The following is a 26952-nucleotide window of genomic DNA, read 5'->3' as shown; positions in this document are numbered from 1 at the left end:
CCCTGATGGCTCTGGGCGCTGACTCTCACCAGTGGCTATGGATGAAGTCACAGGCGATTTTCAGCCAGCGCCGACATTATGTGTATTTTTAAAAACCAAGCTCAAACCCACAGCTCTCAAGTCTGCTTCAACTTGTAGTAACTTTGTAGGTTAGACTAGAACTGCCCCATAGGATTTCCAAGACTGAAAGTCTTTACAGAAGCAGACTGCCACCTCTTTCTCCTGCTGACACATGTACCTTATCCCCAACTAGTTGAAGAAAAATTGTGCACAGGTAATAAAACAAATAGTGTAAAATAAAAAACAAAACCAACAAAAAACACAACACAAAATGTAGCTCATCAAGGCCTTTTCTTTTCAAATAAAAGTGGGCCGTCCAATAACAAAAAGATAGAAAATGTGCTACGAGTATCCCTGTTGTCATATCAGAAGAGATTGGACAATGTTATAGTGGCCCCTTGCCAGGAGAGAAGGCAGTCTTTAAATTTGGAATCCCATGAGTGGTGTGGGCCTTGGTGGGATTTGAGACCCTGCAGGCTTTCAAGATGATGCATCAGGGCTCTGGAGTTGAGTCTGAAGGAGTAGACAGAGAACTGCAAGTAGCAAGATGTGAGTAGGGTATTGAATTAGAAATAAAAAGGAAGCAGTAGAGTACAGGATTGACAACTTTGGTTGGGGCCAGGTTACTCTGTTCGGTCTTTTGCTATTTGGGCCTTTTTCTGAGCAAAGATGTCATGTGATCAGGCTGTACTTTAGAAATATTCATCTGTCCTTATGTGTCTGGTGGGGTACAGTGGGAAGAGGCTCAGAGTAGGGTCACAGAGATGGGAGATGAGTGTCCCGGACTCATGAGAGACAGAGCCAAACCGGAGAAGGGTTTGTGAGGACTTGCCTGTCAAGTGATTGGAAAGGTGCGATGCTGGGGTCTGTGGTTGAGGCAGACCTTCTGTCTGGACTGTTGGAGAAAGAGCAAGTTTGGAGCAGATAACAAAGGCAATTTGGGGTCTGTTCAGTGCAGGGCATGGAGGAGTGGTCATTAGAAATCACACATACAAACTCACACTCACACTTCTGCTAGGGCTTCCTCTTAGTGGCAGTCAGCTTCTTGCCACTAGGCCACCAGAGCTTCCTTAACATTTATATATATTTGTGGTCTTAAAATTTTCTTTGAGAAATGAAAAACCAAGTGGTCTGGAAGTTCAAGGTGAAAATAAGACCTTTTTTTTGGTATTTTTATTTGATTTTGCAATTTCTGTTGCAGGAAATTTAGTCATAGTAATTATCAGTTGCTAATTGCTTAACACTGACACCAGCAGTCAGTACAAATGCCAACTTATAGGGCACAATGGAATATAGCAGCCTAAGATCTGCTGTGTTCTCATGCTTCAGAAGTGTAAATCAGAGGAAAAAGTCAGTTGAAAAAATCTGCCATTTCTTGAGAAGGGAGAGTTTTTGCTTTCTGTCTGCTGAATCTCTTCACTTTTAATCTATGATACATATTCAAAAAAATCAAATAAATGGAAGAAAACAAGGTAAGAGAAAGACAGGAGAGAGCAGGGAGAGAGGGAGGAAAAGGGGATGGGAGGGCGGGAAGAAAGTAGGAAACATTCCTTAAAGAAAGGGCAGTAAAGCCATGATTCTACAAAGAGATGGGTGGTGTGCGGTGAAGGGCAGCTGGAGCCAGAGTGAGTAGCCAGGCTTTTCCTCAGGGCCTCCAAGGTTTGTACCCATGGTGAAGAGATTCTTCCACCCTTCCTGCTTGCCCTCTAAGATGCAGCCTCAACCTGGCCAAGTCTAACACGTTCTCTGATTTTAACCTGTCATCTTAAGCATGAAATTAATGTAATAACCAATTTTCAGGATTGCAGCACAGCTGCTTGTTTTTTGTTGGTTTTTTGTTTGTGTGTTTTCTTGTGTACCATCAAAACAAATACAACGGGCACAGGAGGAGATTGCCCCTTCTTCAGCAAAGCACCTGGTAGATTTGAACTGCATGCCTTCGGGATTGCAGCTCAGCTTCTTGCCACTAAGCCACCAGAGCTCCCTACGTAATTAACCAATCTTAAGCTAAGCCTCTCAACCCCTCTTGTGGCATTAACTGGTATGAAGCCAAATACCAACAGCACAGATTTCTTACATTTATTTTCTTACTTTACCTCACTCCTAAAATGTAGTGTATGTAATATATCTGAGCAGTGGATTAAAGAAATTTATTTAAAATAATCTTTTTAGAGGTATTTTTCCTCAATTAGTCAGGTGATTTATACTGTTCAAAGTTTGAAAAATGTAGAAACAAACCGAAAAGAACTGGAAAATCACCAGTAGTCACACCATCACGAGGCAACCCCTCTTGTTAATAGTGAGATTTAAATGGCTGCATGGCTTGGGGATCTCTGAGCCAGAGGCTCTTTTAGAATTTGGCGCTGGTCTGGGTACTTGGAATTGGGTTCCTGGCGGAAGAGAAGGGTCTAAAGAAGGTTTGCAGGTTAAGTAACCCTGAGTAGCTTTGCTGCTGGGGGTGGTACTGAATCGTGTGTTATGTAGGATAGGGAGAAAGTACGTTTAGTCTCATTTCAAAGAGAAAGTGACTAATTTTTTAAAAAGAGTTGGAAGTTGATGAAATTTAGTTTATTAAGACCCTTAGATCCTGGCTAGAGAGCGGACAGACCTGAAAAATAACTTTTTTTTTTTACAGACATAAATTCATCATTTTTAATTAGTTGAGATGAAAAATCATTTTTATAGAACCCACTTCTAATAGTTCATGGGCTCTTCCAAGAAAGTAGTGATGTTTAGAATTTACCAATCTGATATTGTGGGCAGGGATGCTGTGTCTGCCAGTGGATTTTGGTCCTTTGGAGTCAAGTGCCGAGAAGGCATCACATTGCTGCACCACAAGATGGGGCCATTGTCCTCCAGCAGGTAGAAAACCTCTGTGTGTTTTTCCTTAGGGAGGCATGGGAGCTGCTCTGCTGTCAGATCCTGACAAGATTGAGAAGGTGAGTCTTTGTGGGTCCTTACAGGTGCTTTGACGTGGTTCCACTTAGTTCATTCATGGCTCATGAATTGATGCCAGAATGGACCCAGCTTTTTAAAGTGTGGGTGAACTGGAATCCTTATTGAAACAGGAAAAGTTACCAGTAGAAGCCCTGATAGAAATTAATCTCCCTTTTAGATAACAAGGGCATCCTATGTGTTGCATTGCCACCAAATCTCTTGACCGAGTGAGTGAAAAACGTTTGTGCCCACCTTAAAGATGGCAGCTGATTGTCCTGCTGCTTTTAACATGTGTCACTGCTAAAAACAGTGCAGTTGGCAGGGATGGCTGAGCCTGACCTCTGCTAATTCCACAAGGACAAAGCGTCCCCATCCATAACAGCACCAGTACAAAACCAGTTCCCATAAGGTCAGACACACTCCCATGCTCCTACACTTCCTTTTACAACTCCTAACACCCTGCCGTCCTTCCCAGGGCTCTCACTGCTCTGCTGCTGAGTCTGCTAATCTGTTGCAGGGGTCAGAACTCAGAGACAACACTCATGTTACAGGCTTATTAGGGAATAACTGGTTACCAGGTTGGACATAGGATGCAATTCTTTAGTCAGGGTAGCTGCTCAGGAGGACTTGCACTTCCTCTGATCTTCATCCTCTCAGCTTTGAGCCATTGTTACGTAGGTCCTGGATTCCGGTTCTGTGGGGCAGCAGTTCTAGTTCAGCTCTGCCTCATATTGATCTTTGGTTCTCCACTACTTGAACTGCTGCTACTGCTGATGCTTCCCCCCAAAAGAAACCCTGCAACCTCTTCTTTATTATTAAGTAAGGTTTCCATTTTTCTGCCTCTGAACCTGCTCAGTTTACACCTAATGGGATGGCCAAACTGGCATATCTTACTCATCTTATTTCCAGTTCCCACCCGCAAGGCGGCATTTACCTGCTTTTCATTATCAGCACAGTTCTCTCCAGCCGTGTCGGAACGCTGGTGGCGTAGTTGGTAAAGAGTTGTGCTGCTAACACAAAGACACAAGTCCACCAGCAGTTCAAGTCCACCAACAACTCTTTGGGAGAAAGGTGGGCAGTCTCCTGTGAAATTTACAGCCTCCCCAATACCCACTAAGGGATCAAGGTATGAGTCAGTTCCACCTTGATGACAATGAGTGAGTGACCCAGTCATGTGAAAGTCAAAGCCAATGGCAATCTGATCTCCTGTCTCAGGCTTCTAAAAGGGCTCACTAGTTCTCTCCCAAGTCTCACATTCCAAGACTTTGACTCATAAATCTTCCAATCTGCCTTCCCATTCTGGATTCCAAAGTTTAAAAATTCAGATCTACTCTGATTTTACTCTGTCAGTCATGACTAAACAGGTTTGAAGTGCTTTGAAGTCCTACCTTAGATATGGCTATGGACTCATGGCATTTGGAACACTCCGTACCCTAACCCCAGATTTACTGGATCTGTCTCTCCTTGTAGAGCCTAGAGATATTTGAAAAGCTTTTCAGTGCTTTTGCCCTGCAGCCAGGTTGGGGAATCCCTGAGCCAGTTTATAGCATCCTCAGTCTCTTACTATCGCAGATCTCGTGAATTTTCTGCTGAGAACAAGGAAGATTGGAGGACTTCTTTAAGAAACCCTCTGTAAACAAACAAACAAAAAGGAACCCTTCCGAAAAAAAAAATTTTTAAAAAAGAACCCTTCCATAATGCCTCTGTTCCTTCTTGGATGAATGTGACATGTAATGAGAGGCCAGGCTGCTTGTGGATTGCACGAGGCTTTGTGACTGTGGAGTTGGAAGGGTTAGCATCTCTTGGGGGTTTGATGAAAGCAGGAATGGATTCCCTGAATACTATAGACTGCCATCAGCCCTTTGAGAACAGATGAGGCTGGGGTCAGATGAGGCAAGCTCAAGTTAGCCTCCCTCTGTGCCCCTTCCCCTGGTGATTCTGCAGGCCAGGTTAATGAGGCCCCAGGGGCAGGTTGGCGTTCAATACCCTGTATTATGAGCTGTCACTGCATGTGGTGACATTTGTTTCCACACCGTATGCACCCTTTGCTTTCCTCTCTTAATCTTCTGGTTCTTTCCTTGATGCTCCTCTGAGCACCTTTGTTTTCCTTTCAATTCTTTATCCTCATTTTATAGGTTTTAAGTCTCATAGTGCTTCCCTCAGCCTATGGTAACTTGCGACTTTTTTTGTTGTTTTGTGCTGTTGAGTTGGAGTCAGTTGACTCCATGTGATAGAGTGGATCTACTCCATAGGATTATCTTGCCTGTGATCTTTATGAAAGCAAATTGTCACTCTTTTTCTCCCATAGAGCTGTTGGGTAGATTTGAACCACTAATCTTCTAGTTAGCAGCCACGACTTAACCATTTTTTTGCACCAGCAAGCCTCCTTATTAAGAGAGCTCATTAAGAGTTTCTGTCTAGCAAAAAGTGGAAGCTTCGATTTATTCCTATACAATATTTTACATGTACCCTTTATCATTTGTAAGGTAGTTTCCTTCTGCATAGTATATTCTAGTAGTTATTTGTTCCAAACCCCTCTTGGAATAAATGGGGCAGGCACTATTATCGCCATTTGAGTAAGGATGATAAAAGTAAAATACAGAGAGATAAAAAGAATTAAAACTCAAGTTGTCCTTTTCTCTCAGTGTGACCCTCTGCGAGAGGCTGGGGCTTTTTGTTACCTAACTTCCTTCCTGTCTGGAAATTACAAATGAAATGAAGAGAAATACTGATGAAAGTACTTCGAGATTCTTGGATAAAATAGACCAAAAAGGAAGTCCGCAAAACAGAATTAGATCAGACCTTTGATGAAATGATAGTTGGTGCTTGAAGGGCTAAGTCCAGAGTGAGAATATTAGGCCTGTGTGTATCTCAGTTGACCTGTCAGTTAGTTCTAAAGGATTGTCGTTGTTAGGTGCCATTGAGTTGAGTGTCATTCACAGCGACCGTGTGGACGACAGAAAGATCTGAACCCTGTCCTAGCCTGCGCCGTCCTCACAGTTTCTGACACACTTAAGCTCATTGTTGTCACTGTAGCCGTCTCCCTCTTGTTGGGTACCCTTTTTAGATCTGCCAGTTTTGAAGCCCAGTGTGCCTGCTGGAACAGCTCCTGGGGATTGCCTCTCCCTGGCAGCTCTGCCCAGCTGTGCCTGGACCAGCAGGCCCTGTCTTGCTCGTGACCTGCCCTCCCCTGCCTATCAGCACAGTTCTCCCCAGCCGTTTCAGGGAACGCTGGGGGCGTAGTTCATAGAGAGTCGTGCTTCTAACACAAAGACACAAGTCCACCAGCTGTTCAAGTCCACCAGCAACTCTTTGGAAGGAAGGTGGGCAATTTCCTGTGAAATATACAGCCTCTTGATGACAATGAGTGATGAATGTGGTGAAAGTCAGAGCCAATGGCAATAATCCAGTCTCCTGCGTCAGGCTTCTAACAGGTCTTGCCAGTCCTCTTCCCATTCCAGGACTTTGACTCGTTATTCTTCTAGCTGTCTTCTAGTGTGGCCCTGAGTAGTCTTGCCAGACCTGAGCCTGTCCCTGAGAAAAGGTCTCCTCCGCTGACTTCTTTTGGGAGCTCTTCTGACCTGTAGGAGTTGCACTGCCATTTCAAAAGCAGTTGGTTTGAACGCACTAGCTGCTGCACAGGAGAAAGATGGGCAGTCTCCTCCCATGCGATTTACAGCCTCAGAAAACCCAGCTGTGAGTTCTTGGGGCACAGCTGGCTCCTACGTTTTGCTCTCTGCTGCCCTCACCTGGCTAGAACAAGACTGGCAGCAGCAGCCAGGGTATCCCTTCTGTTCTGCTCACTCAGTTCTTGGCAGAGAGCTCTTGGGATCATTTTCCCTCCAGCTTGCCTGGCCTGAAATAATTCACTTGAAGAAAGAAGATAAAATGCCACTGATTAATGTGCCATCTTTCTTATCTTCTTTCAAATATCTCTAATGCCCACATGGTTTGGTCTTGCTACTTACGTGCCTTATTCCTGTATAAGTTCTAGCTATTTCTTTGAAGTCCTTCTGCAATTAATATACAAATAGTTGTTGTTATTGATTGTTTTGAGTTTTAAACAACTCTTAGGTGACCCTCCAGTGGTTTTTCACGGGATGTAAATCACATGGGAGGAGATTGTCTGTCTTTCTCCCGCAAAGCAGCTAGTGGATTCAAACTACCTGCCTTGTGTTTATTAGCACAACTTCTTACCCAATAGCTATCAGAGTGCATTCCTTCCACTGGGAATGTCAGACAAGTATTCTTAAACAGGCTCAAACTCAACAGTCATTGCCAAATTAGTCAGAACCGATTCAAACTGACCCTCCAATGGATTTCTGAGGCTGTAAACATAACAGGAAGCGAGAGATTGCCCACATTTCTCCTGCAGAGCTGCTGGAGCTGAGGCTCTAGTCTAGACTTCGTGCCTCTTGGAGATCACATCTATACTCAAACAACACACACACACATGTACCTGTGCACATAGACATAGACGAACTGTTCGTACCACTGGGCTCCATAGGTCTGTGGTAGAGTTATTAGTATGAGTGGTTGTTGATTGTTCCAGGTGAGGCAAGACCTTTATGGTGTTCTCTGTTCAGATCCTCAGCACTCTGGTTAAAGGGACACGAAGACCGGTGACCTGCAAGATTCGCATTCTGCCATCGGTAAGGGTGATGTGTCATATTTGGGGGTGCATTCTCTCCGTGCTGTCGGATTTCGAGTGTGCATGATTCTTGAAGAGCTGAAGTAGGTATGGAGGAAGGGGTCGGGGAGCTCACTGCTGCTTCTCCTGGGCTCCATGAACGCGCCTGTGGGCTTTCTTCTTCAGCTGGAGGATACCCTGAGTCTTGTGAAGCGGATCGAGAGGACTGGCATCGCTGCCATCGCCGTCCACGGGAGGTGAGTGGCCGCCTTCCTAGTGACTGAGCTCCTCACCTGCCTTACTCATTCTTGCTCAGGTGCAGAATAGACTCCTTTTCACGTGTCCACCCCAGCTCTGCCTAGCCCTTTGACGTCCTCTGAGGCCCAAGGCTACCATCACCTCTCTAGGCTTGCGTTTGTCTTTGCCTCATTCGTTGAGTAGGTGGTCCTGCTGCGCTGTACTCTAAACACAGAGGGACTAGGAGAGAGTAGAAATGCCTCTGCTGTCAGGTTTTGTAAATGGTAGAGATTGAGTGATTTGCACAGAATAGTATTGGGCTTCCAGGAAGCAGTGGAACATGAGCGCTGATCTTGAATCTCATTTTCTTTCCTAAATTGCATTTTATTGTCATTGAGAATATATACAATAAAACATACACCAGTTCAACAATTTCTACATGCGTAGTTTAGAGACATTGATTACATTCTTAGAGTTATGCAATTCTTGTCACTCTATCTGATCTTTTGAGTTGCAGTTGTTAACTTGATCCCATAACTCTGTATATTGTAAAAGAGCATACTGCTTAAGTGAGACATTCTTTACGAGTTAAACTAAACTATTGTCTGGTTTTAAAATGACTTCAGGGGAGATTTTTGGTTTCAGGCTTAACGATTATCTTAAAGCAATGGTTTCGGAGATTCCCTCACCCTCTAAGACTCAAGAGAGCCTAGAGGCTATGAGAATTTGAACTTGTGTTCTCTATTTTCCCCTTTTTTGAGTCCTTTTTCTCTTTCCTCAACATTGAGCAATGGCTTCTTCCTCGAACGACCCTAGACAGACAGCTGTTCTTATAAAGGCATTGCTCCTTTTGTCTGCCCTTGTTGCCTGCTTGCCACAATGACTATTTTTAAACTGTCCTCACATCTGTAGCTAACGTGCACTCTCTGGAGAGCTCAGGTGTTGTTGAAGACTACCCTTGGTTTCCAAGTCATATTCACTCACTTCTTTGCTGGATGATCAAAGTTTAATACTGGTTTTACTGGCAAGGCACAGTAGACAGCTTGTGACATTATGTCCTTGTTAAAACATTTTGTGTTACCACTGAAAAATATGTATGAAAAACACAGGAACATCTCTAGTACATGGAGTGAAACAGGTAACAATGCCTTGTTGCTCCTCTTCAGGTAATGAAGTGTTTTCCTTTGGACCAAATATTTGTGTTTTGGGATGCAAAATTTGGAGCCCTCACTTTGAAAGAAAGAAAAGTGTAAAATCTTCCTCTCAGATTGCTAAACTTCCAAGAATTCCATGAGCTCTGTAGAATTACTCTAGGATGCCCTTTTGTACAAAATCCCAGGACAAAATCTGGCCCAGCTGACCGCTTTACTCAATGTGGTGTGTCACTTTGGGGGTGAGGATTCTTGTAGGTTGCTGGTTGTATCTATTATAGCCAGAACCCAGAACTCTAGTATATAAAATAGAGGCAAGCGGAACTATTCCGTTTGAACGCAGGAAGGCCACGTGCCTTTGCCCCTCCCAAGTCAGTAGGCTTTGGACTCAGGTTGCTTGGGTCCCATCTGTGCTGCTTATTAACTGTGTGTCCTTAGACAAATCACTTACCCTCTCTGCGATTCATGGTCCTCATCTGGAATTTAAGAATTTCTGCCTTACAGAACTGTCACGAGATTGTTATGAGACTGAATAGAAAGCCTATCACAGTGCCTCACACACAAGATTTCTTAATAAATGAAGCTGTTAGTTTCCATCTGCAGTTGGAAACACTAAGAGAGATTTGAATGAGTCTAAGGAAGGACTTTCTGGCCATCAGAACCATTGAGGATGGGATCAAACTGGCTAATGTGGGTAACAGAAGGGCAGAGTGGACTGAAGGCACCTTTGGAGGCTCTGACCTATAAACCTTGACTTCCTTGTTGAGAGTGGTTTTAGAAGCACATTCAGAGAGGACCTGGCAAGGGCTGTCTGGTCCGCTACATCTCCTGCTTGACCTTGCTCAGTCATGGCTCGTCTTAGGGTCTCTAAGGCTCACTGCTTCTTCTCATAGCAGACTTTGAAAGGATGGGACCATGGGATTTGTGGTCCTGCCTCCCCTGTGGTTTGTCGTGACAGCCGTGGTCTGTGGCCTGTCCTGGCTGCTCCAAGCGCAAGGCCTGCCCTGTGCCAGGTGCCTCTCCCCTGGGTCAGCTGTGTAACTTGGCCCCAGCAAAGGCAGCTGTGTGGGAGGGGCCAGTGTGAGTAGTGGCAGCTGCTCTCTGTCTCTTAGGGAGGGCAGGACCAGGACAGTAGCGTTGACATTCTACTGACACTGTCCCATGTCTCTGACAGAGTCACCGGGGCATTAGGGTAAAATGTGAGACCTTGGGACCCTATCATCCATAGAGGTCCTTGCTTTGCCTTCTCTCTGGCCTGTGCAGTTCTTCCCTGGGGCTGGAGGAGCCTACCCTGCAGCCCAGACCCTGTCCTTGATGGTCACCTGGCCTGCTCAAGGTTCAGAAGGGAGAAAACCCTGGCCACAGTAATCCGGGGTGAACCCGGACATGGTGTTTGGTACGAAGCCCTGGACCCTATCTTTTTTTAATTTTTTTTTTTTAAGGAAACGGGAGGAGCGACCTCAGCACCCCGTCAGCTGTGAGACAATCAAAGCCATTGCTGAAACCCTCTCCATTCCGGTCATAGCCAAGTAAGCCTCTCTTCTTCATAATTCACCTTTTTATGTTCCATCATTCAGAAGAGATTTGAACAGATGTGAATGGAAATGAAATAACATAAAAAATTGACCATCAGAGATAAAAAAAAAGAGTGGAATGAAAAATGAAATTGGAAATGAGGCTAGAGAGCTCATCTTGCATAAGTCAGCTCCACTAACCTCTGGGAAGTATAGGTTGTGGGTGACCAGTAGGTTAGGGTGCAAGTCATTGTGAAGGAAACTTAGAAGTGAGCGTTGAGGCTCAGCCAAGAATAAGGTGGGCACCAAAGCAGACCCCGGGGAAGGTGATGTCATATGCAAAGTTGAGTGGGCTGGTTTAGAGAGCCACATCAGGAGTCCCTGGCCAGTAGTCATAGAACCCTTGGGAACCCTGACAAATGTTCTGTGCAGCTATAGAACATTCTAGGTTCCAGAACCTAGATGAGCAAGTGTGAGGGACTAATGACCAACTCGGAAGCTTAGTAGTTGGATAGCTTTTTGCTCCCTCTGGGGAGCTGGCCCACGCTGTGCAGACAGAAGCTCTACTAAGGCTCTTAGGACATCACAGAACCAGCCTGATAGGAATGCTCCAAAGCCCTGATAAAAGGCAGGCCTGCCTGGTGTGGGTGGGAGATAGGTAGGAACCAAGCCTGGTTTTCCCCAGGGCAAGGAACTTTAGAGAGGTTTTAGGGACCCCAGATCTTGGCTGCTGTTTCCTCCTGGCTGTCTTCTGAGCTGAGGCTGATACATGGGTCCTAGTAGAATAAATAAGTATTGAGTCGTTTCTATGGGGGTTTTATACAAGGAAAATTGCAACTCAATTGGGCTTCCTTCTTTCCTCCATGATCAGTGTGCCTGTTCTCTCCAGGGTTTTGACAGAGCCTTTGCTGGGCAAAAGTTAGTATACGGTTCTCTAGATAAAGATCTGTGGATACAGATAATTTAGTCTTCAGATCTGGACTAGTTTTAGCCACTAGTGAAGATAGCAGCTATGTTGTTTTAAGTGCTGTTAAATTGACTTTAGTACCTTAGTGACCCCAAGTACAAGAAAACAAAAAGGTGCCCAGTCCTATGCCACCAGCACAGTCATTACTTTTTTGAGCCCATTGTCGCAGCCATGATGTCAGTCTGTCTCACTAAGAGAGATTAGTCAGGGTGAAGTGGAAGGAAATGAAAATTTCTGGAATACCTACTAAATGCCTGGAATGGTCTCTATTTCTGCTCTTTTTTAAAAAAAAATTTTTTTTTAATTATTTTTTTGTGTGTACCATCAAATCAGATCTGACTGGTACAGGAGGAGATTATCCCTCCTTCTCCAGTCGAGCATCTAGTGGGTTCAAACTGCGCACCTTTGGGATTGCAGTGTAGCTTCTTGCCACTAGGCCACCAGGGCTCGCCGCTCTTGATGCTCTTTTTTTTTAAAATTTTTTTTTTATTATTATTATTTTTGTGTGCGTGTACCGTCAAATCAGATCTGACTTGTACAGGAGGAGATTTGTCCCTCCTTACCTGGCAGAGCATCTGGTGGATTCGAACCGTTCACCTCTGGGATTGTAGTTGCAGCTCCTTGCCACTAGGCCACCGCTCTTGATGCTCTTAACCGTATAGTGCTACATGTTTATAATCCTTTCTTTACCAAACTTCTGAGAGCTAAGGGCATTTGTCCTAAACTATCCAGCTAATGAAGATCTCAGAGTTGCTGTTTTCTGAAAGCACCAATATCACAAGAGGTAACCTATCCCTGTTGGCTTTCAGTGGGGGCTCTCATGACCACATCCAAAAGTATCTGGACATAGAGGACTTCCGACAAATCACCGCGGCCTCTTCAGTGATGCTGGCCCGAGCAGCCATGTGGAACCCATCAATCTTTTGCAAGGAGGGTCTTCGGCCCCTGGAGGAGGTCATGCAAAAGTACATCAAATACGTACGTTCATGCATTTCTCCCCTTCTGCCTCGTTGCTGCAGAAAGCACTGTGTGAGCCCCCAGCTGCCAGCAGCTTTGGTGGTGTTTGCCTTTTGTTTCTAGGTATGATTGTGTAGCACTGGGGTCTCCCTGGAAGCAATATAAAAAGAGAGTACTTGGGATACACAGCACTCCTTTTAAAGCTTCTAGAAGTGGAGGATTATAGCAAAAATCTTCTGGGCCCAGGATGTTGATAGGTCCCAAGCACATAATTTCCTGTCTCGCACACACATTGTACACCTATGTCTTGCCCTTGGGGTCTGTGTCACTGAACATACCCATGTCAGTGGCGTTAGTGTTGAAGCAGCCACAAGTAGGAGGACCATTGATGTTGGTGGACAGGGCTCTGTCCACAGTGATTTCTTACCTGGTCATCCATTAAGATCCCTTTCCTAAAATGTGAACTAAATCTTTTCCTTTGCACATGTTCCTAGACATTATAGTCTGTGAGCTTCTCCTTACAGAATAGCTTTTTCTAAATCAATTTCTTCTACCACAGCGTTTGAAAGTGGTGCCAAGGACTTCTCCCTCTAGGATAAGAGACAGAAACAGTGAGCGGTCCTTAAATCCATCCTGGCTCACAGCAGGTGTCTCCCCACTTTTTCAGTCACATCTGCCTACAGGGTATCCAGCCCTTTGCAGCCACAGTACATGGACGTGCTTATGGCTGGGCAAGCTTGGAACCTTGAGGCCCATGTCTTGAGCTGAGTAGCCTCTGTCCTTGAACCTTCCCTGCCCCCCCCTCAGTGCGGCAGCCCTCAGGCTGCCTCATCCCCTTAGTTCTTTGTGTCCTGCTGTGCAGGTGGGTGGCCTGGATCAAACTGATGCAAAAGAGGCAGTCACTTGTCCCAGTCTAGTTCTGGCTGCCTGGCAAGTTGGTGGCAGAGCAGACACGTTCGGTAACGTCTGCTCACTGGGTGAAAGGCGATCTTATCGCTCTTGCTTGGCCCGTCCTCTGGCAGCTCCTCAGGAGGGCGTGTTGCCACGGAGAAAGGGAGCGGCTTTCAAGCATAGGCAAAGCCGTCTGCTTCTGGTCCAGCCAGATGCCTTCTGTCCCAAACAAGCTGAATCAAAGCCTTGACACTGGCCAGGAACTCTCCATTTATTCCCTGCTTTGTCTCAGCACAAAGCATCTAGGCCCAGGTAGAGAAAGTAGACTACTGTGGAGGCTGGGGTCAAAGGATCCTGGAGGACTGAGAAAACTTCACCCACTGTGGGGGCACAGGGTGGTGTGTTTGCCTCCTGTCTCTCCTGCCCTGCCCTCAGCATGCCAGCCTCCTAAGGGACTGGAATGGTGCCTCCTTTCCCCAAACTGTGGAGTGAGGAAATAGCTGCACCTGACTCCGTATTGATAAATGAAGTGACAGTGACACGACCAAACGTGCTTGGTAAATAGTGCTCTGCTTTACCTACAGAAGGAACTAGAGAGAGACTAAGCTGTAGAGAGGGAAAGTCTGCTCAGGTGATAGGATGGGGGGAAATCTCACCCTGCCCAGAGGCTGGATCTTCCAGGCCTGCATTTGGTTTGTCGTCCCCCCCCCCCCATGCTGGGAAATGCATAGCAGCAAGTTCTTTGTGGTAGCTGTGGATACTGAGGCGTGAGGAGGCTCCTTCCACCTCAGACCTTAGGGAGCCAGTCTCCTAGAGAGGGATTTTGCCCGTGGGCCTCAGCTGTGACCCCCAAGCTTTGTACCATCCCCTGCAGGAGCAGATGACAAGGCAGGAGGTGGCTCTTACGGAGTCACAGTGTCTTGGCTGCAAGCCCACCTCTGATAATCTGCCTGGAGATCCTTTCTCTGTCATCAGAGGCTACCCCAGGCCTCAGAGCCCCCAGGTCAGCAGGTGGCCCACGCCAGTTCTCCTCTTAGGCGGTGCAGTATGACAACCACTACACCAACACCAAGTACTGCTTGTGCCAGATGCTGCGAGAACAGCTGGAGTCACCTCAGGGAAAGTTGCTTCATGCCGCCCAGTCTTCTCAGGAAATCTGGTGAGAGAGCCAATGGGCTGTCCCTATTTCCAGCAAATGTTGCCTGGCTTGTCCCTGAGCCCTGAGCTTGTTCTACTGAGGGGCCAGGGACACAGCCTCTGGAGGTGTGTGTGGTGGGATGGGGAGAGGGCAGCTTTGCCTCTCAGAAGACGAGGTTGGGAACTTTCCATTTTTGGATTGTTTTCAACAATTGAGTTTTGAGAACTCTTATTTTCCAATGAAGATTGTGAAGGCTGGGCTTGGGAATTCCTGAGGAGAAAGGGATTTCCCCCAAAAATGGACTTGACACGTGCTAGCCCACTAAGTCCCAGTGGTCAGAGAACTGGGTTGTACAATGGGGCCCCTGGACTGTTCTATGCCCACACCCTATCCCACTGCAGTCTGATGGCCTTCCATTAGTCTTCTCTATCTGGTCCAACTCAGAGGGTTGGTGTTTGAGGCCCTTCCCATACTGGCCTACTCTCTGCTCCTACATCTCCTTATGTGCCTGTCTTCTTCTCCACCTCCACACCTTGTGTACAGCCTGGAATGTTCTCTCCCTTTCACTTTAGCTGTCTATGCCCTTCCTCCCCTAAAGAAGCATTTCTGAACCACTCTTGCCCTAAGGGGTTCATCTTCCCGAAAGAGCTCAAGCCCTCAAGACCTTCCTAGAATAGCAAAGCCTCACCAGAACCTGCTTCCTCATCCTAGGCTTGTGGTGTTGTCCCTACTGCATGTAGTTTAACCAGCTTGACCAGATATCTACTGAGTGCTGGACAAGGTGTAACTCTTGAAAAAGTCTTAACAAAGAGCTCTGGGTTGCATCTCAGAGGGTACTCATTAAGCGAGGCCCTTGTAACCAAGGTGGGAGATGAGAAACCACCCAGTGGTCAGGCTTCTGTGTCTTCCTTCCATAGATGGAGGCTTTGCCTACCCAGGCGTTTGGTCAGCTTAGGACTGCTCAGACGCTGCTGTCTGGGATATCAACCCATATGCCATCCTAGGAGAGAGGTTTTGGTAATAAAGTGACTTTTAAAACTTCTTCTACCTTCGTGCTCATTCCAGGCAGATCCCAGATGTGGTAGGAGGCATCTTCTGATGCAGTAGTGCTTTGGTTTTTGTGTAGAGAGAAGTTGCTCATTGATTCTGGCCACACTGAGGTCTGGTCTCACTCTGCTTCTCCCTCGACAGTGAGGCCTTTGGCCTTGGTGCCTTCTTTGAGGAGACCACACGGGAGCTGAATGCCCGGCGGGCTGAGCTCTTGGCCCAGAACCCAGAGGAGGCGAAGGAGCCAGTTGAAGACACATCCGGTATCATGAAGATGGCTGTCAAGTTTGACCGGTAGGTCTCCAGCGTGGCCTTGACTTGGGCCATGGCCAGTGCCCTGGAGATTGGGTTAGTCTAGCAAGCTGACTGCTATATGAGTTAATGCTAATCTCAGGAACTACTGGCGTTGGTTTAGACACTTTTTCTCTATTTTCAGCATTCTTAAAAGGCATTTGGAGAAAAAAGCCACTTTTTAGAAGCTCAAGCAGTGCTTTCAGGGCTGCTTGTGTTTTTCCAAGGCTGAAAGAACTCTGTCTTTTCCCTAACCCAACGCCCCCCACACTTTGGGACTGGAACGCCTTGTTTCCTACTCTTCCTGAAATGCTGCTCTTTGGCCCCCTGACTCTGAGGGACTAGTTTCCCAGTAGCAGTGGACCCCAGCCCTCATCTGGTTCTGCAGCCCCACTCCCTCATCAGTCCTAGGGCACCCTCGCTAGCCAGAAGTAGCCTTGGGCTGACTGTTAAATGGGATTGTGATTCATTTGAATGATCTCCTTCTCCTTTTCCTTTTCCACTTGGGATCTGAGCCTTCCTCCAATCTGTAAGCCCAAATCAGGGACCAGCTGGGGTACAGAGGTCATTGACACAGCTCTTGAACCAGTCATATGTTGGAGAGAACTTCCAGTGAGAAGTTGGAGCAGAGCTCCTCCTACTTTGTCACCCTGCTACCAGGGTCAGCTGTATCCAAAGCTAGATCATCCTGAAAGTTGGCACATGTGGCCCAGGGCGGACACTGAGCTATAAAAATATCTCTGAGGCCATTATCTGGTCAACTGAGTTCCTCACTTCCACCCAGTCCATCTTAATCAATCTTGAATTGGGTCTTCTTTCCTGGCTGATGAAGGCTGTTTGCCAGTGCCAGAGTGCTTGGAGTTTACTCCTACCTCTAACTTCCTAAACATGTGAAAGCCCATTTTTAATATAGCCCAGGCCCCAAACTACTGATAGAGCAGAAATGAGGCTTAGAGAATAGGGACAGAGCTTTAAGACAGCAGGATAATGATGTCTGTTTTTGTAGTTCCTACATCTTCTTGAGGGAGGGGAGTAAATGATGGAGGATGCACCTTAACTCCTTAACTTCCCTTCCTAGGAGAGCATACCCACCCCAGATCACCCCCAAGATGTGCCTGTTGGAGTGGTGTCGGAGAGAGAAGCTGGCACAGCCTGTATACGAGACAGTGAGTTCCCGACTGTGGCTGCCCTGCAGCCGTCCCTGCAGCACCTCGAGCTGGTGCCATCACTGTCAACATACCCCAGCCTCTGTCCTGAACTCCAGACTGCTTGACTATAGGCTTGCCTGTCCTTCATGAACATGCAGAGATTTCTAGCAGCTGGTCAGGTGTTGGTAGCCTCTCTCCTGTGTCAGGGTCCTGTTGTTCATTTCAAACTACTCTCAGAAAAGTGCACTAGGGACCGAAGTAAGGGGCTGCCTGGGCCAGTCCCTGGCCAGTGGGGATGGTGAGACAGGGAACACTTCTAAGGAAGGTTTAGGAAGGAAGCTCAAACCTAAAAGCTAGGCAGCCATGTCTTTTAATCAGGCTTCAGCCAGTAGAACACAGAATTGGACCCCAGCTGTGGGTCATCTGGGGTGGAAACCTTGAGGCCATCTTGCTTCTCCTTTGTCTAGGCTGCCTGCCTCGTCTAGACTGGCCTCTAGGTTTGTGTTCCTCGCTTTCCGAGTAACTGTTCTAAAAGGCAAAGATAATAATCTCTTGTCCAAGTCTTCATCCACTCCACAGTGCCCACAGGATCAGGCACCAGCACCCCAAAACAGAGCACATGTTTTCCCCCTCCCGTGTCTTCTTTTCATATAGCTGCCCTCCCCATTTAGGTGAGGTTGAGAGTCTCACCCCCTCTGCCCTCGTTTTGGTGTTATCACTTGGAGCCTCTGCTAGATGTACCTTCTCTGCTCCCCTCTGATCTGTTCGTCATCTAGTGAGCTCCTCATCTCTGAGGACTTGGCCCATCAGCAGGGAAGCTTCCCTAATCGCATGCGACTGAAGACTGCAGCCCTCCTGCTTGGGTCCATGGCAGAACTCCTGACACACAGTGATGTCTGTGTCTGTTTGTGTGTCTGCCTTTCTTCCCTGGAAGACGCACCAGGCACTTCTCTTGAGGAGGAGCCTATGGTCTCTTCATAGTCCTTAGGTGGGAATTCCTTCCCTTGATCTGTCTGCAGTAATCGCCCTGGGATGTGAGCATCTAGGGCTCAACCGCTACACCTCTGTGTCACCATTTATTTCTTTTGCTCTTTGTATCAGGTTCAACGCCCTCTAGATCGTCTATTTTGCTCTGTTGTCACTGTTGCTGAGCAAAAGTATCAGTCTACCTTGTGGTAAGTTACCTCACTACTGGACATGAGTCTTGGGGTGGGGAGATGAGCCCAGCCCTGGCCTGGAAGGGCTGGGGAATGGGGTGCCTGCACAATGGTGTGGTGTCCCAGCGCATTGGGCCCTTCCTTCTGGCAGAGACTCTGCCAAGATTGTGTAAAGACAAGTCTGTCAGCCTCAAGTGTGCAAGCAGCCTATCTGCCTTATTGTCCTATACCTCCTCTGCCTAGGGATAAGTCCAAGAAACTCGCAGAACAGGCTGCTGCCATCGTCTGTCTGAGGAGCCGAGGCCTCCCTGAGGGTCGCCTGGGTGAGGAGAGTCTTTCCCTGAAGAAGCGCAAGCGGGAGGCCCCTGATCAAGATCCAGAGGGTCCCAGAGATCAGGAACCAGGACTTCCTGTGGTGGTGTGCAAGAAACCCTTTGTAGCCTTGGGAAGTAGTGAAGACAGCCTGCTGGAAGGCTGTTCCCGATGACCACTGTCCCTGCCCCTGTTGCCTCCATGGGCCTAACCCTATGATAACTTCAGGCCCCAGAACATAAGGACACCACTGGGCGGTTTGCTGGCCCTGCCTGGCAAGAGTCAGAGACCCTGGGCCTATCAGGCAAGAAGAGCCTTAGGAGTACCACATCTCTTTGGGCAGGTCTGAGCGATACAAGACCAATTTCTGAGCAAACTCAGTATTTCCTTTGAAAACTGGAGCTTTTCAAATGGTACCTTCTCAGTGTGACATCAGTATAGTGCAATAAAGATGCTTTACCCATGGCTGGCTGCTTCAGCCGTGGGCAGCTTAGCACACAAACTTGTGTCCTGGCAGAGTCATTCTCTTCTTTGCCCTCTGTGTTGCCTGAAACATATCCCATGCCTGTCCTTAAGGGCCTGCCTAGTGAGAATGATGTCACCTTTCAGGATTACTAGACTTGAGGGTAGAAGTCCATCATACTGCTAGCCCTAGACACTACACATCAGTTGACTTTCTTGATGAGAGGTGATAATGAATCTGGGACAAAGACTCGGGACCAGCCTAGTGAAGCGGAGTACTGGTCCTGACCGCATGGGTCTCCTCTAAGCTGGCAGCTTTACTAGAGTTCAGACCTGATGCAGTACCTGCCCTGGGGGAGGGGCAGTGGTGGCTGCTGGTGACAGAAGTTTGCACCCTTGCAATCGCCTGCCCACACTCCCTTCCCCCACCATCCTGCTTAGGGCGGAAGGAAGTGGCAGATTCTGTTTAATTTCCTCCTGGCAGTGAGAAGCAAACAACAGCTACCACATCTCCTGGGGCCTCCTCCGCTTATGGGAGGTGCGTTCTGACCGAAGGTCCCTGCCTTGTGCCCCCCCTTTGCCCCTTTCCTGGGCTGTAAATATACTGCTTCTCCTTCACTTGTCCTGGCTCTCTGGGCCAGGGGGATTCCCAGTTGAGGCCTAGGCCACCAGAGGAGCCCTGCTGGCCTTCTTCCTTCTTCTCCCCTCCTTCCGTCATCACCTCTGGGGGATTGTTCTTTGCCAGCCCTGCACAGACCTCATACCTTGTGCCAGCCAACACCCCTGGCCCTGCTGGTCTCCAAGTCAAGGGTTGGGTAGGGGCCCTTCTGTCTGGTCCAGGTGCTGCCTTCCCTGCCACCCACACTTACTCTTCTCTGTGCAGATGAGGATACAGCCCTGTTCCCTGCCTGCCACGTCCATTACTTCAAGTCCTGCCCCTCAAAGAGAGCGTTTAGTGGTGGGGTGAGGCTGCCTGGGGAATAGATCAGCTGACCTCTGATAGAATAATAACGTATGGCTGGTGGAGTCACTGCAGGCTAAGGTTCTCCATAACTTCTAGACCAGGGCTCCTTGAGCAGAAGGGGCCCTCTCAAGAGGGAAAAGCTTGGGCCAGCCACAGCCTCCAGACTTTAGGTACTATTTATTATTTTTCTTATTAAAAAAATCAATCAAATACTCCCTTTGTTTTCCTTATAGACCTACTAGAACAGGGCAGACCCCAGTGGACCACTTCCTCCATTCAGAGCCATGGAGAGACCCTGTGGGGGTCCAACACCAAGTCCCAAGATCCACCTCGCTGGTGGGTCAAGACTCTTAAGGCCTATTCTGTCTCTCGAGTGGTGACCTTAAGGAAATTCCTTTTCTGATGTGGTCAAGGTCAAGTCTGGACTGCTAAGATAAAGTCTAGGAAATGGGCCCTCAGAGGGCCGGGGCAAGTCTTGGGGAGAGGTTTGGCCAAGAGGGAGCCAGAAAGGGAGGGGACTGATAGATTTCATGACCAAAGTTCCCTGGCAGAGTGTGTTAGACCTCAGAAGATCTCACACTAGCGACACTTGTGTAAGGGTTATTCCTTAGCCTGCTGCCTAAGGCTCTGAGTGAGTCCAGTCAGGCCTGGAGACCCCCAGCCTCTGTTCTCACCAGGCTCACTTTAAACTGGGCCACTTACTCCTCCTAGATCCTTCTCAGAGCTAGTGACTATGTGCTTATCCATCCACTATCCACAGAGGCTATGAGCTTCCTCTAGTTCATTTTAGGGACAAGTGGCTTGGGACAAACACAAATAGGAGAGATGAGGAAGGCTAGAGAAGAGGGCAGTTATTCTGAAGGCCACCGACTGTGCACAGATGCATGGCTGGGACTGTGCACTCTTGCAGTTCTGTATTCTTAGACCCTTCGCAGGTGTCCTCCCGCTCAGAACTCTTTCATGGCCCTCCATTGCCCTCTGGATCAAGTCCAAACTCTTGAGCCTAGCAGTTGAGGAAAAAGTGCTGATCCTGGTTTCCTAGTGCCCTGTGCTGACTTCAGCAGCTAACTTTCTTAGACCGTAGTTGGCTGGCCTCATCCCCCTTGCCCAGATTGGAAGCTGCTCAAGGGCAGTTCCTGTGTTCCCTATGCCCAGTCTTGACTGGGTAGCAGGGAATAGGCACAAAAGAGAAATGAAACTTGAGCCTGTGGGGGTGAATGACAGGGGAGTTTTCTAAATTCTAGTTTTCCTCTAGGTTTCTTACTTCCCTTAAAGTGGGATAAGGAGGCTGGCTATACCATGCCTCTCCCTGATTATCAGGACACAGGAGTGCCTTCCTCAGTGAGGGTCACGGGCCAGGTCTATGGCAACTGTGTAGACTTATTGTAAACCTTGGGCCTGATTGGGATTCACATATGAAGGAGAAGTAGAGTATAGAGACCCACATTGTTCTTGTCTGCTAGCTGGGCCTTATGGAAGAAGGGATCTGAATATTATCCCCCTGGGCCTCTGGTCTGACAGGGCTCTCAGAGGGTTAGCGTGAGTCAGATGGCTTCCTATGAGAGCTCTGGAGCTGGCCTGAAAAAGAGTTCATAAGGGAATTCTTGGCTCTGAAAGTGTATGTAAGTGTTGGCAAGTGGGGAGGGGAGGTCTAGTCACTGCTCACAAGAACCCCAGCCATTCCGTAGCTGCTTTTCTTAAAGGGGTGGTGACACTCCTGCCCTCGGTGCCCACCCCTGCCTAGTGTTAGCTCAGAACTCCAGGCTGGTGTTCAGTTTCTGCCAGACCAGAAGCCCGCGCCTGAGACATGACCTCTTTGGAACATTCACAGATGCACTGCTGAGCATTTGATGAAGAGGTGAATTTTTCAAATCATCAGCAGCTTCTCTAGTTCCTTCTCAACAGTGGTGCCAACAGACCCACAGGGTCTCCTTATCCCTGGCTTGGCTCCCTGGGCCCCTGGTTTGGATGAAGTCATGTCTGGAAGGAAGGGGGACTGGATAAAGGCCCATTTTCTCAGTTCAGATGACAAGCTGGGAGTTGTATGTGCAAGTGAGGGGGGCACATCCTGAAGTTGCATGAAGTCTTTCACAAGGGGTGGGGAGGTGAGCTGGCCAAGCTTCTGGGGCCTTGTACGCTAGGATCATGTTACATGTAGCATTCGCAGGCGGGCCAGCCATCTGTTAGTGGCAGAGGGTTGCAGAGCTAGTGCGATATTGAGGCTCCAAGTTCCAGTCTCAGGTCTTCAGAGTTGGAGAAACTCTGAAGGCAGGATAGCTTTGTTTTTGGAGGATGTTCTGTCCATCTAATACCATCTGCCCCTTTCCTTCAGCTGTTATTAACTGTGCATCTAGTGATTGACTCAGTTTTCTGCCCATACAGGCTTCCTGTTCTAAACCCTTCTATTGCTCCCTGTGGCCCTCAGAATAAAGTCTGGACACTTTGCAGTGGTCTGCAGCATTCATCTAGCCTACCTGAACCGTCTCACTTTTGGCTGCTACCCACTGCTGGTACTGCCTTATCTGAGTCTGGAAATTTGTTTTCTGTCTAGAAAAGTCTTCCTCATTCCTTTTCTGTGTCTCCATCCCCGTGGAAGCCCTGAAGCCAGGGAGTTCTCTGAGCTCCAAGCTTTGCTTTCATTTTTCTGCACAGTAATTATAGTTGCTGGTCAAAGCCTCCCCATGTCTAAAGTGAAACTGGTTTATCTCTGAGTCCCCAGGCCCAACACAGATCTGTGGACACAGGTTATGAAAAGTACCCTGAAACCAATGGATAAATGTCTCACATGCTCTGGCCGTTCCTACCCTCCTGACTTAAGGCCTGTAGGCTTATCTCTATCAGGGACAAATAAGCAAGGTAAAGCATGGATTTGTTTGCTCTTTACTAATCTGTAGTGAACAACTTCACATGTTTTTACCACATCAAAGACTCATAAGGACCCTATGAACAGCCAGTCTGAACCCTGCCCTCGCCTGTGCCATCCTTATTATCTCAGACACACCAGAGCCCAGTGCTCAAGTCACCATGTCATTCCATCTCATGAGGAGTCTTCTTCTTTCTATAACTGTCAGGACTTGTATGTTAAAAAGAAGCTCTGATTCTCGTAGAAGAGTTTTATAGGGTTGGGAGAGAGAGACCAAAAGCAGCAGAATCTCTTGGGGGGTGGGGGTGGGGAAAAAAAGGTATTCACAACAGGTAAGTAAATAAGCACAAGCAGGCCCATGCCTACCGTGCTTAGTGAATAGTCTGACACTGGGGCTCATAGCCTAGAATTCCCATGTCAGCTCAGAAATGGAGACCTCTGCAAAGCACTCCCCTTGCTCTCTTCTCCCAGAGGCTTTGTATACACGGTGTGGGATGTCTGTGGGCCCTATGAGGCGACATTCCCAGGGCCTTGCACCTGCACCCAACCCTCTGAGATCAGGCATCCAGGGTTTCTCCAGCAACGGGCATCCAGGGATGCTGTGCCCCATGGGCCCACATCCCGACCTCAGTCTGGAGCTGCAGGAGCGGGTCACCCCGCCAGTTCCCAGTCTACCCTGTGTTCTAAGTAAACAAGCATCCCTGGGCGCAGTCTCCATTCCAGGTCCCAAGAGGCAGCACCTTGGGTTATCCTGGGGGAAGACTGGGCTGTGGGGAGGGGCTGACAACAAAAAACGGTTGTACAAACAGTATCACTTCCTTTCTTACTGTTAGCCATCCATTTTGGGTGGCATAATCCCTCCAGTTGTCATGGGTGTGCATTGGAAAACAGGTCACAGAGTTTGAGTGCTTGAACTCAAAACAGACACCTTCCTGTCCAGCTGCCCCGGCTTCCTGCAGGGAACAGTTCATGGGGGCATCAAATGCTCCTGTTGTCCCCCTCGAGGAGCAGCCGCCCGAGGGGGACAAAGGCGCACCCACCACGGCTAGCGCAGGCCCCGCCCCGCAGTGACCGCAGCCAGAGTCGGGACTCCTCCCACAACTCTGGTCTCCTCCGGCTCGGCTCCTAGCAGTCCTACAGGCTCGGACCGATCCTGGCCCCTTCTGCCATGTAGGGGTGTGTGTGCAGGGGTTTGATGAGTGTGTGAGTCCCATCCAGGTAACCTCGAGGTGCGGAATACCCTTTTCCAGACCCAGCCAGGGGAGAATAAGAATCTCAAGACCACCCGTTATCACAGGGCTTCTGCGCCTTCTCCTAGACATAAGGAGTAAGAAAAATGATCTCCCAGTAGCCAGGGGTCGGCTCCCCGAAATCAGTCAGGACTATCGGCGCCACACGCGGGCGCCAGCCTCGAATTTGGTCACGGCGGAGACAGGAGCTAAACTACAACTCCCAAGCAGCAGCGGGGCTCGCGAGCGCCCAGCATCATTTCACTTCCTTCTCCTGGAGCGAGAGTCACGCGATAGGCAGGCAAGGGGGCGGAGCCCTCGGGACTAGCCCGCGGCGTCGGCAGCCAATGGGCGGCCGGGCCGGATGGGCGCGCGGGAGGGGGTAAGGCCGGGTGCGCGGCGCGGCGCGGGAGCGCGCCAGCGGCGGCTGCTGGGGGGCGGGGAGCATCTGCCGAGGCGACGGTGGCGGCTTAGGCACCGCGACAGGCGGCGGCGGCGGCGGCTCCTCTTGGTGAAGCTCGGCGTGCGGCCAGCTCTCGAGTTGGGGACGGAACACTTGGCGTTGCAGGCCCCGCCCGGAAAGTTTGCAGCGAAGCTGCGATCTCCTGGCCCGCGCGGCCCGGCATGAAGCGGCGCTAAGGAGCCGCTGCCGCAGCCGCGCCTCCTGAGGAGCAGTCGCAGCAGCTTGGGCCACGCCGATGACTACTGCAAACTGTGGCGCCCACGACGAGCTCGACTTCAAACTCGTCTTCGGCGAGGACGGGGCGCCGGCGCCGCCGCCTCCGGCCCCGCGGCCTGCAGGTGGGTCCCAGGCCGGGCGGCATCGAGGAGCGTCGCCTCCTACTCTCACCCCCTCTTTTGATCCCTCAGTTGTCGGGAGGCCGCTCACCCTGTTTGTGTTGCAAATAGTGAGTGAAGAGCGGATTTAAATATCTGAAGGCGTGCGAGTCGCAGCGACTGTAGACTAGAAGCAAACTAGTGAGAACTGGGCTGCAGAACGGCTTTGACCCGTGGAAACCGGTGCTTTGGAGGCCGAGGGTCGGGGCTGCTGCCCAAGTGGCGTCTAGTTGTCGCTGTTTTGCCAGCGTGGTGCAGAGAAATGAATGTCCCCGTGAAGTGTGCACGTACTTGATTATTGCCATCTATTTTTGGTTCCCCCCTCCCCGTCTTTAATGTAAAAGATGCGCGTTCTTGAAGTGCGAGACTTCTCTAAATTAAGATGCACATGTTTATTAATAAAGCTCCTTTGCTACGAGAGTAATACTTTCTTGTGAACTTCCACTTGTGCACGTTTATGGCCCCTGTTGAATTTGAAAGTGTAACCCTAACGGGACTTTCCTGAAAATTGGCTTTTCTCCTCTCGAGTCTCGATCATAGTGTTTGGGCAGAAGAAGAAAAGGAGGCGGGGTGGTGGGGTGGGTGGGTGTCCGGCCTTTTTAAAGACTTCTCCCACCAAGTTTTGAAAGCTGATTAATGTTGTTTAAGCACAAGCTCAGCTTAGAAAGATGATGTTACGAGAGATCGTGACTTGGAAAGGTTGGCACCATGATACTTGGAGGTCAGACCAATCAGGAAATAGAAACAGTATGGCTGAGGACTTGAGGGCTCCTGTGACCTGATTAAAAAAGGAGCCAGAGTAGAGAATCCCTGGGTGTTCCTAGCAGATCTGAGTTGAATTTTGCTCCATGTTCAAGCCGTGCTTTGGAGTTAGTCATGTTGAACAACATCAGAACGCGAGGCACAGCGATTCTCTCTGTTCTCTGGCTGTACTTGTTTTATCTGTCCATTTAGCCTCTCTATGTTAGATGCCATTTCCGACATCAATAATTTACCCTAGTTATTTGTTTACCGCGTTTATTTCAAATCCACTATCGTTGGAGCACCTGCTCCCTTTAAGATACTATTAGCGACTTTTGTAGCGTTCTGGTGAATGTCACTCGGGAAATAGTTGAGATTTCACAGACTCCAAATAATTGCTTTTAGACTGAATTTTGATGCATGGGCTAGTGAAAGATAGAAACCAGGGGCAAAGTGGCATTTGCGGAGAGTAACATTGCATTAGATTATTAGTCTTAATAAAAACTGTGTTTTGAGTATTTTCATTGTGAAGAAGATTAACATTGCATGCTAGCACACTGTACTGTGTACAAACGAGTTGTTATGTGCCCTCTACTTGAAATCACTCCGAACGGAACTGATCCTCCAGCCGCTTTTCAAAGGCTCTAAAATCATTGGGGAGGAGTTTGCACATCTTTCTTTCCAGGAGCAGTTGATAGATTCATAGCAAATTCCTTTGGAGTGGCAGCACAACGCTTTAACATCTAGGCCACCAGAGCGCCCTATAGACTTGAGTAAAACATATCTTCTGCCAGATTTTTGTCAATAATCAAATAATTAAGGCATCAGAATATCCTAAGTAGGAATCCTATAAATACCTAGAATTTTGAATGATATTTTAGAGTTATGAAGATTCCTTTTAAAAATTATTTCTATCATACACAAACAAATTTGGATATTAAAAATGGGCTTGGAGGAGTGATCTTTATAGCTATATGTAAATGAAAATTCCAAAGGTACACTGAAGGGTTTTGTGACAAAAAAGGCCACTTTAAAATATTCTAGCATCCAGTTTTTAAATACTTTTGAGTAGGCTTTGTTTTGGAAGTCAACTAATTCAAAATTACTTGTTCACACAATCCTTTTTCATTTTGATAAGCATCGTTAGGAGTATGTGTTAGGAGGAACTAAATGGATTAGCTGATAAGAAATGATGGGTGCAGTCAAGTAGGCCATGAGAGTAAAATTGTGTGGTGGAACTCAGATCAGTATTGGATTATGTCCGTGCATTTACCTGTTTTTGAACTCTTTCTCCCTGGAATGTGAGTTCCATGAAGGCCAGAATCTTTCTTGTCTGTATCTTGTCCATAGTTGTTTAGTAGTGCCTGCTAGGAGCCTAGTTCCTGTAACATTGCCTGTATGCACTAAATGTTGAGTTAG

The 26952-nt window shown here is 48.2% G+C and overlaps 2 protein-coding genes across 2 annotated transcripts in view; both read left to right on the top strand.

The window, feature by feature from the left end:
* The window catches only part of DUS2 (dihydrouridine synthase 2), a 29482-nt gene extending 10870 nt beyond the window's left edge, over positions 1–18612 (top strand). The window contains exons 6-15 of the mRNA XM_006878887.1: positions 2952–2999; positions 7584–7649; positions 7814–7884; positions 10458–10544; positions 12306–12474; positions 14382–14503; positions 15674–15823; positions 16899–16986; positions 18070–18143; positions 18369–18612. Coding sequence (XP_006878949.1) covers positions 2952–2999; positions 7584–7649; positions 7814–7884; positions 10458–10544; positions 12306–12474; positions 14382–14503; positions 15674–15823; positions 16899–16986; positions 18070–18143; positions 18369–18612 — 1119 coding nt within the window. The remainder of the gene's footprint in view (positions 1–2951; positions 3000–7583; positions 7650–7813; positions 7885–10457; positions 10545–12305; positions 12475–14381; positions 14504–15673; positions 15824–16898; positions 16987–18069; positions 18144–18368) is intronic.
* Positions 18613–24352: 5740 nt separating this feature from the next.
* The window catches only part of NFATC3 (nuclear factor of activated T-cells, cytoplasmic, calcineurin-dependent 3), a 94220-nt gene continuing 91620 nt past the window's right edge, over positions 24353–26952 (top strand). Inside the window, exon 1 of the mRNA XM_006878670.1 lies at positions 24353–24756. Coding sequence (XP_006878732.1) covers positions 24654–24756 — 103 coding nt within the window. The 5' untranslated portion in view covers positions 24353–24653. The remainder of the gene's footprint in view (positions 24757–26952) is intronic.

Source organism: Elephantulus edwardii, unplaced genomic scaffold, assembly GCF_000299155.1.
Source record: "Elephantulus edwardii isolate Elephantulus edwardi_28Jun2011 unplaced genomic scaffold, EleEdw1.0 scaffold00001, whole genome shotgun sequence".
Classification (NCBI taxonomy): domain Eukaryota; kingdom Metazoa; phylum Chordata; class Mammalia; order Macroscelidea; family Macroscelididae; genus Elephantulus; species Elephantulus edwardii.
The sequence above is the reverse complement of the archived record's forward strand: the minus strand, read 5'-3'. Positions and strand labels throughout refer to the sequence as shown.